At 34.1% G+C, this 10463-nt stretch overlaps 1 protein-coding gene across 1 annotated transcript in view; it reads left to right on the top strand.

Annotated features, from left to right (window-relative positions):
* The first annotated feature begins 379 nt into the window (after positions 1 to 379).
* LOC107732275 (p53-induced death domain-containing protein 1-like) overlaps positions 380 to 10463 on the top strand; it is a 17340-nt gene continuing 7256 nt past the window's right edge. The window contains exons 1-11 of the mRNA XM_016543548.1: positions 380 to 569; positions 1446 to 2119; positions 2414 to 2827; positions 4084 to 4242; positions 4490 to 4541; positions 5083 to 5284; positions 5817 to 5966; positions 6059 to 6232; positions 7185 to 7332; positions 9171 to 9306; positions 9730 to 9760. Of these exons, the coding sequence (XP_016399034.1) occupies positions 1621 to 2119; positions 2414 to 2827; positions 4084 to 4242; positions 4490 to 4541; positions 5083 to 5284; positions 5817 to 5966; positions 6059 to 6232; positions 7185 to 7332; positions 9171 to 9306; positions 9730 to 9760 (1965 nt within the window). The 5' untranslated portion in view covers positions 380 to 569; positions 1446 to 1620. The remainder of the gene's footprint in view (positions 570 to 1445; positions 2120 to 2413; positions 2828 to 4083; positions 4243 to 4489; positions 4542 to 5082; positions 5285 to 5816; positions 5967 to 6058; positions 6233 to 7184; positions 7333 to 9170; positions 9307 to 9729; positions 9761 to 10463) is intronic.

The raw sequence follows: 10463 nt of genomic DNA, 5'->3' as shown, positions 1-10463 counted from the left end.
ATCAGTCCTTATAGCTTTCTTATTAGTAGATACTGAAATTACATTAAAATAATTTTCCATTTATCTTCGGGACCCTACGGGTGACGTCACGGACACTACGTCCATGTTTTTATACAGTCTATGATAAAAACACAAAAATAGCAGAGGAAGAAACTCATAAAATGATGCTTCATTTGATTCTCTCATCCACAACCAGACTACTAGATAAGAGAAGTGACATTAGATAGAGATAACCGATTAGATAAGTCTTTACTAAGTCTATTATATTATATTATATTATTATAGGCTACATTAACACGCATTTTAAGTGTACTTCTTTGCTGTCACTGTGTCTTTAAGAAATCTCCTCCCGCCTTTTGCCCAAAGTTCCGCGGTGAGTGTCAACACGAAACATGTGTGTGAAACACGGAAGTAAACTTATTATATTTAACACATGTAAACGCATCAAATAAACATGACATTTTGCTTTTGTAAAAGATAGTTTTATAGAATGCGCGAGACCGGATATTGTCTTAAACGTTACAGACACGTCACGTCCATCAAGAATTACGCGCCCAAACTCCAGTATTGTAAGTGTTTATCGCCGAGTTAAGTGATCATTCAGCCAGTTTGGTACTTGTTAACATGATATATAACTTATTATTCTGTATAAAGGTTCAGTGAAGTCTTTTCCCAGCACTCGTAAACGTTGTTACACACTTGAATGCAGCTGTGATTTGGTTTCAGTCACAACGGAATGAATGAGTATGGTGCCTTTACAGTGATTTACCATGGTAACTGTAGTTACCTCTAAAATAGCGTAGATAATGCAGTTATTGATACTAAATATTACCCACCACTAGTCATGAAGTGATAAATTAAAATTTGACAAAAAACTAAAGTTAGTAAAGGCAGTAAAATGGCAGTTTTATATATATATATACCTGTATATATTGTATCTAGTATATATTACTGCCATTTAAATATATTTAATTTAAATATATTATTTATATATGTATGTATACACTGAAATTAAATATGCAATAATATGCTGTCATTTAATTATGCGCGCACACAATTATGTACAGTATACATAACATATGCATATGTAGATAACAATTAAATGGCAGAAATTTGTTTGCATTATTTTATTGGAAATATTAGATGTTAGAAATATTAGAATTTTTTATATTATATGTTTATGTAAATATATTTAATTATAGTTATTTCTATACATTTAGTTATATTTAATTCTTATTTAATATTTTATATATATATATAAAATTGTGTTTAATATTAATAGATTTTTAAAAAGGTAATTATGCATTGACAAAACATTTATTTATTATTTTTCAGTAGTGGTGATGCTCAAGTGCTGATCTTCAGTTTTACTCACTGTGCAGTTCATTGTTACGTTTTTATTGATTGTGAGCTTTTCCAATTAACACCTTTCTTTCTCTCTGAAGGATGTTTTGTCTCTCCAGTGCAGGGGCTTGTCTGAACATGGCTGCCCAGTCTAGAGATGTGACCCCACTGCGGTGATGGAAAGATGAAGACGGAGGTGCCAGATTCATCTCTCCTTCATTCTTCTCACTATATGTTGTTTGTAGGAGGAGCTGAAGAAAAGAAAAAAAGGAATAGATGGAGAGAGAGGAGAATAAACAGGCAGAGGAGAAAGTGTGGCTGGCCACATCTGATAGAGAAAGAGATGAAGAAGGACATATTGATGGTTTTTCAGCTGAAAGAGGAGCGATGATGGGGACGGAAGTGGGTCTGGTTTTACCAGGTTTCTTTGGGAACTCACAGTTGGAGGAAAGTCCACCATTAGGACTCTCTCTTTCCTCGGACCATACGGACACCTGGGCTCCGTCCATCTTGTCGTCCTCTTCCTCCTCTCTGCCCTGTCTCTCTCCTCCTCTTCCTCCGTCGGTGGGGCTGGATGGCGTGCTGGCAGAGGAGCGGCTGGTTCTGGACGTGTATCGGGGCGGAGGAGAGGTTCTCCCTGTGTTCTGGGAGTGTGTTCAGGAGCGGATGAGAGGCCTGCAGTACCTCAGACTGGGATCAGAGGACGAGGGGGCGCTAGAGAGAGCGCTGGGTGTCCTGCCCCGACTCACACAACTGCGCTCTCTGACTATCAGAGGTACACAAATACACAATAACATTCACAAACATACACACATACATTGCGAGATAGATATCTATCTATCTATCTATCTATCTATCTATCATCTGACTATTTCTATCTATCTATCTATCTATCTATCTATCTATCATCGGACTATTTATATCTATCTATCTATCTATATATATATATATATATCTTAATATGATAATATTAATCTGATAATATTATAATGAATAATAATAATAATATTAGTCTGTCTAACCTTTTTCATGAGTTTATATTGTCTCTCTATTTTGTTTCTGTCTCAAGGACACCGTTTCCATGACCCTCAGGGTGACCCTCTCCCCGGCCTGCTCTCCTCTCTCCCTGACTCCGTCTCCTCTCTGTCTCTCCTCGTTCACCTTGATCTCTCCTTCAACCGTCTCTCCTCTCTTCCTCCCTGTCTCCTGTCTCTCTCTCATCTCTTGGATCTCCTGCTGTGTCATAACCGGCTGACAGGTCTGCCGGAGGGTCTGAGAGCGCTGGCGTCCCTGCGGCGGGTGAGTCTGCTGGGGAACAGGCTGGTGGATCTGCCCCGGGGTGTGGGCCTCCTCTGCAGGCTGGAGGAGCTGGACGTGTCCTTCAACCAGCTGGAGAGACTTCCAGATGAATTCGGCCAACTACAGGACTTACAAAAACTAGAGCTGTCAAGTAACAGGCTCAGATCACTGCCAGAGACTCTGGGTGAGGAACACACACACACACACACAAACACACACACACACATGTTGGGTTTTCATGTTTCATGGGGACTTTCCATCGATATAATATCTGGAGGAGCTGTGTGTGTCCTTCAACCAGCTGGAGAGACTTCCAGATGAATTCGGCCAACTACAGGACTTACAAAAACTAGAGCTGTCAAATAACAGGCGCAGATCACTGCCAGAGACTCTGGGTGAGGAACACACACACACACACAAACACACACACACACATGTTGGGTTTTCATGTTTCATGGGGACTTTCCATCGATATAATATTTTTTTTATCTGGTAAAAATGTATTTTCTATCTCCTAACCTTAATCCTACCCCTCAAAGAAAACTGCATTTTAACATTTAAAAAAAAAAACATAATTTAGTATGATTTATAAGCTGTTTTTCCTTTTCCTTCATTACCAAATAAATGTTCCCACAAGGTAAAAAAAATTCAGGTTTTAAAATACAGGTTTTACCTGGACCCGAGGACGTTAGGACATATGATAGACTTTATTTGTTTTATATAAAGCAAATTATAAGTAATACAGACTAACCATTTGTTTACCTACAGTAGTTTTATTCCTTGTTAAGATCTAAGGCTATTTTCATGGCAAGAATTGTAAAAGTAAATAATAAAAAATAGGTCAATAAATTAATAAACATATTTGTTAATCATTTTAACAGTATTTAATATTAAATAGCATATAAGGGTATTTTCATGGCAAGAAGAGTAAAAAAAAAAAAAAGAGTAAATAATTAATAAACATTTTTGATAATAATATTTAATAATTATTTTTATATTTATTCATAAACAAGGTAGATAAGGGATAAACAAACATGATAAAAATAATTAATTTACAAAAAAATTAATTCAAGATTTTTAGGTACTTAGAATAAAACAAAATATTTATTTGATGTACAGTATGAATTGTTTTTCCAAATGAGGATGTTCCTAGATGTCTGCAAATGGAGATTTTGGCAGATTTAGTTCATTTCTGGAGACAATTTTATCCTTAAACTGTAGCTAAAAAAAGCATTTGTAGTGTAAGTGTCAATAGGTCCTGATGAGTCCCAAACAACACCAAATGACCGTCTGCTGTCTTACATGATGCTATCTTGGTGTCAAAAATTGTTTTATACTATGCCAACGACTGTTTCTAAATGAGATTTAAGCTTTTAAAAGGAAAATCTAGTATTTGTGACATGGAAGTTGAACTGTCTGATGGCTCGTTCTCTCTCTCAGGGTCTCTCCGCTCTCTGAGGCAGCTAGTAATCCAGAGTAATGATCTGAGGAGTGTTCCTGAATGTTTGCGCTCCCTCCCGCTGCTCGACAAACTAGACTTGAGGAACAACCCGCTGGGTCGACCGCCGACGCCCCCACTGATCGCCCACGTGACCCCAGGTCACTGTCAGCTCTCACTGATGCTGCTTTAGTCTAGCTTATGTTACATTATTATAATGAAATGTTTATCAAACAAATATGACCTTTAACAAGCATGACTATTATGACAGACTAGGCAGACAAGCATATGACTATTACGCTTTTATTACATAATGTATTCTGAATGGCATTTTTTTGCATTGGTTTATGATTAAACCTGAACAAACTAAGACTGTTTGATCCCATTGACACTGTTTGTGCTTTATAGTTCTGGAAGAATCTGAGATCCCAGAGCTGCACCTCGGATTTCATCAACACAGGTGAACTGAGCTTACCTTCATTTATCATTCAAAAGTTTGGGGCGGTTTTAATGTTTTTGAAAGACGTCTCTTATGGTCACCAAGGTACAGAAATACAGTAAAAACAACACTAATATTGTGAAATATTATTACAATTTAAAGTAACCGTTTTCTATTGTAATATATTGTAAAATGTAATTTATTTCTGTGATGCAAAGCTGTATGTTCAGCATCATTACTCTAGGCTTCAGTGGCACATGATCCTTCAGAAATCATTTTAATATGCTGATTTGCTGCTCAAGAAACATATGCTTCATATTTTTCTGGAAGCCATGCAAATTTTTTATCTTTGATAAAATCTTTTGTAACTTTATAAACGTCTTTACTGTCACTTTTAATCAATTTAATGTGTCCTTGCTGAATAAAAGTATTAATTACTTTTAAAATGTTACATACTACTTAAAAAAAAAATAGTATGCAGTGTTAAAAAAAATAGTATTTTAAAAATAGTATGCAGTATACTTTCTATAATGCTAGTTCCAAACTCTTCTCTGTCCATCAGTTTTCACGTATCACCTGCTGGCTGTCACGTGTTCCTTCCTGGAGGGGCGGAGCTCTTGTTTCCACGGAGATGCGTAAATGCAGTCACACAACTCCAGTGGGCGGAGAGGAGACCAGACAGAAAGTGGGTGTGGCTAGAGGAGCATGACATCCTGTTGAGTCGACAGCTGGAGCTCCGCCCACACGGAGCCACATTTGAGAAGGTTATCATTTTTGTTTATCAAGCTGTTTTAATGACGTCTTTCCGCGATTGAAACACTGATTGAGCAATTACGTGAGGCATGATTTGTTCATTCATGTTTATTTCGCGTTAAAACTAGTAGTAAAGAATAAGGGATGATTGCACATATATTTATATTTATATTTATATATATATATATGATGCTAAATTAATATGTAATATATTAAGAATTATAATCAATACATAAATGAATAATAATAAAATAATAATGTTTAGAGTGGAAAAAAGCTTAAAGTAAAATAAAGCTCAATTTTTATAATGTATAAATAATACAGTTGATAATTATAATAAAATACACTATTATTTTAATAATATATGAACAATTATAAATAAAAATATAGTATTTTTAACATTATAATTATAATTCATATAATTATAATTAAGTTAATAACTATAAATTAATAAAATTAATTGATTAATACATAATTAAATAATATTTACTGTATTTTTTTGTAATAATTATAATAATATTTTTTCCTGTGTCACTCTTTTAGCCGGTAGAGGTGTGTATTCCATATCACAAAGCACGGAAAGGTGATGCTGCTGTTCGCAGGTTTGATGGTCGGTCTTGGACGACACTACCCACCCTGACCAGAAGGGGAAGTGAGAAACACAGCTGCAGGCCAGGGGGACGCCCAGCGCGGGTGAGCGAATCAGATCCCTCTCTGCCCAAAACCTGTAAGCCGTCTTGAGAGCATTAATGCACACATATATATTATCATCTGTGTGTTTGCAGTTGGCCTGCTGCAGTGTGTCACAGTTCTCGTGGTTTGTGGCCGTCTCGCGCCCTTTCCTGGACAGTTGCTCTGTGTCTCCAGAGGGGGCGCTGCTGGTGTCTCAATTTGACCCGGGGATTAAACTTACTTTCCCTCCAGAGTGCACAACAGAGACACGTACGGTCACAATGCAGGTCTGTACATGAATGTACTATGCCTTTTGTGTCATTAATCTATACTAATATAATCTATAGATTAGCTTTTAATAATGAATAAATTAATTTTAATAATTAGATAGCTTTTTTAATGTTTTGATAGTGATACAACATGATAATTACTTTTATGTTATGGACAAAAAACTTTTCCAATAAAAATAATAAAAAACAGCACTCTACCTAAAGCTTTAATTTATTTAGTAAAATTAAATAATGTTGAAATGTACAGTAGAATGTATAAATAACTGTTCAATATTTTTAAAACATATAATGTTATAAAGTGATTTTTTTTAGTGTCATTGATATACCATTATAGTTTTGTTAATATAGTTTTTGTAAGTTTTTAGATTTTTTTTAGATTAAAATAAGTTTTTTATATTTTATTTTATTTCAGCTAATGTTTTTTTAGTGCTGTCTAATGATTAATCACGATAGTACATATTTTGAAAATATTTACATGTATATGCATTTATATATTTATATTCTTATATTTTATATTATATATAAATATATTTAATATACATATTTTACATATTTTTCTTAAATATATACATGCATGTGTTTGTATTTATATACAGTATACATAATAAATACACACAATACACTCACATATATTATGTAAACAAAAACGTTTATTTTGGATGCGATTAATCGCGATTAATCGTTTGACAGCACTCGTTTTTTTTATTTCAAGTAATACATTTTTTATGGTTTTAGTTAACTATAATAACCCTGGTTTGAAGTGGAAGAATGACCCCTACTTCTAATAATGAACTTCTGATCAGACTGATGCTAATAATCGAAGTAATTTTATAAAAATAAAAAAAGAAACACTAAATATTAGCCGATACTGTTACAATCACAAATCGTTCAACCTTTTGTGTTTATGTATTCTGTTCTATTTCTATTCTAATTCTGTTTTTTACCTTAGGTCCTGCAGGTGGCGCTGTCTGAAGTGCAGGAACTGACCAGAGACCCTCATGCGAGTGCCAGCCCACTGTTGTGCCTCTCTCAAACTCCCAGCATGCACTTCCTTCAGCCAATCAGAGTGCAGATTCCTCTTCCACCTGGAGTGACTGGTATTGCATCACATTCACTCCTCACTTCTTTCCAGGAAACGGTTTAATTGTTAAACCGAGCAGATCGTAAGCTTATTAGAGTCTCGTTCATGCCTGAGAGATTTAAGTTCACAGACATTAATGCTGTTTAAAACAAATGAGGAATGTGTACAATGATGTCTTCATCTTCAACACTGTTGTTTTAGCATTTAAAACCCAAGAAACTTCTTTTTGTCAGATGTTGAACTTTGTTATTTTTATGTAATACAGGGATTCCCAAACTTTTTTGTCAGCTGAACCCCTTAGATGTAAAATTTTTGTTTAAATTACCCCAAGATTTTAAGTTAATTTTCAATATTTTAAAAGCACATTTGCATGTTCTCTGAAGTTGATTAATGGTCACATGAAGTGAACGTAAATAGAAAAATATCCTATCTTTTTTGGTAAGAGTTTTATTTTGATTTTGTAGCAGGACTAAAGTGGACTCAGACCTCTTTTTAATTGTAATAGTGTTTCAGTTCACATTATATTCGCACATTATAGGATTTTAAGAACCCAATCAAACTGAATAATAATCAAAATATTAGTAATAATTATTATTATGTTTAACTCTAATTATAAAAATTAATATTTGATCATAATTGTAATAATTTAAATTTTAAAATTACTTTTATAATACTCTTCATTTTTAGCTTTTATTTAGGCAAAATACTAGTGTACTGCATATTGCACACTATATACTTTTTACTGCCATTTTTAAAATAAATATTTAAAAAAATACTATGTGAAACTGTATATTTTTTAAATAATTAAAATTATGTAATGTAGCAATTTAAAATCACTACATTATATGCTTAATTTAGCAAACGGTGTCCAATTAAAAAAATGCAGTTGATATTGTTTGTCATAATTTATTGTCTAAGGGCCTGATTACACACATTTTCGCTGATCGGATATCTATCTGATTTGTTAAAATAGTTCCATTTACTAGTGCTGTCAAACGATTAATCGCAATTAATCGCATCCAAAATAAAAGTTTTTGTTTACATAATATATGCGTGTGTACTGTGTGTATTTATTATGTATATATAAAGACACACACATACAGCATATATTTTGAAAATATCTACATGTATATATTTTGGATATCTATTTGATTTGTTCAAAGGGATTCCATTTACATTTGGCCACATAAAAGTGTCTCCGCAAAATGGATATAAATCTGATGTTCAATTCCCCCGCTATATGCAAATTTAGGTTCACATCAATGAAAGCAACAGATATGCACTGCATTTTATTCATCATCAGCTAATTTAAAGATAAAAGGAAAGAGCAATAGGAGAGAGATCAGCACTGGAAAGAATCTCAGATACTCATCAGCTACTCATCGGCGGCGATGCATGCTGCTTTAGTGCTGTCATATCTGACTATAACACATCATATGGCCTATAATGCGCTCTCTCACGTTTATTATTTTAACATTTTGGGAGGAGTCAAATTTGCACATGTGGTTTCAACAACCAGATGCATTTACACTTGTCCAGTTTTGTCTGGAGTGCGGCCCAGACCACCTCCTGATGTGGTTTGAGCGATCGGATTTAAATCAGTCTGGAAAGCGTTTCGGAGGGCATTTACACCTGGTCTTTTCACGATCGGATAGCAAAACAGGCCCTAAAAAAAGGGTCAAGTCATGGGATACGGTGTCATTTGGTGTTAAATTGCACAGTTTTCAAAACTAGAATGATTAGTATGTAGTGTGCTATGCTATTTGCTGCTTCTATAATGTAAATAACAAAACAGTGTGTATTGCAGATGGATGTTTTAGTTTTAGGTTTGTGCGTGTGTTTGTGTGTGTTTAGGACAGATGGTGGACATGTCCCATTTGCACCTAATGCACGGTGACCCCACGGCCCACACCTGGACTGACATCACCGCTCAGGTGTCGCTTTATGTCACGCACATCTACGCCGTTTTCTCCATCACACACTTCTCATGGTGAGCGTCTATAAACACATATAAACATAAAGTGAACCCATAAAGTCTGTTAAAAAAATTAACTAATTAATCACTCATTTTATCTGAAATTAATCGTGATTAATCCCACCTAACATTAAAGTTTTTAAATATACTTATATTGCAATAATTTCACATTCTTCAAATTAATGTAGAAACATCAAAGACAGTATATTTTTAATATTTGTTTAATGCCATCTATTTTTATGACTGAAGGTGAGTATCACTGCTGTTACTTTAAGAGCTGCCACTGCTGAATGTGACTCGGATCTGACACGCATCGTATTTTCTCACAACTCTTTCGGTGCGTCCTCCGGAGGTCACGTATTTAGGCTGCATACGTCATCAAGGATGTCTTGGTTAAGAAAAGTAACCGTAATAAAATTGACTGTTATTCCTTGTGAGGTGTAAAATATTGCCCCGATATTATTCAAATGTGACGTCCGGAGGACGCAGACTCCAAAATGAGACGCAGCTTTTTTATATATTATTGCGCTTTAATATGAAATGATATACAGCGTGCCGGTGTTCTAACAAATAATGCTACGCATTTGTGTGGGCAGTTGAAGAGCAATGGTTACAAGCAAAACAGCTGACAGGAGAGGAAACATATGCCCTAACTACATAATTTTGACAGCACTAATATATATATATATATATTTATTTATTTAGTCATTTAGCAGACGCTTTTATCCAAAGCGACTTACAAATGAGGACAACAGAAGCAATCAATTGTAGTATTAAAACAACTAAAAACAGATCCAAAACTAAAAGCTAAAACTTTATAAATAGTACCTATACACATTTTAAAAATAAAGAGATTAAATAAAAATGACAAATGCATACAACAAAATTTCAAAACTTAACATTTAAATGAAAAACAAAAAATAAAGCTAAAAACAATTCAAAATATTAAAGAACAAAAGGTATAAGAGTATAATAATGATTCTAACATAACACTAAGCCAAACACCAAAAAACAACTACATATGTGTATGTACAACCACACACACATACATATATACTGTATATGTACATACACATTTATAAATTCAATATATAATTTCATTTCCATTTAGTTTGTTGAAGTATTAAAATAACTCAATAAAAGTAATCAAAGACCTATACAGGCATAATAAA

Source organism: Sinocyclocheilus rhinocerous, unplaced genomic scaffold (assembly GCF_001515625.1).
Source record: "Sinocyclocheilus rhinocerous isolate Xijiao unplaced genomic scaffold, SAMN03320098_v1.1 scaffold38, whole genome shotgun sequence".
Classification (NCBI taxonomy): Eukaryota; Metazoa; Chordata; class Actinopteri; order Cypriniformes; family Cyprinidae; genus Sinocyclocheilus; species Sinocyclocheilus rhinocerous.
This window is presented reverse-complemented; position numbering and strand designations above follow the sequence as displayed.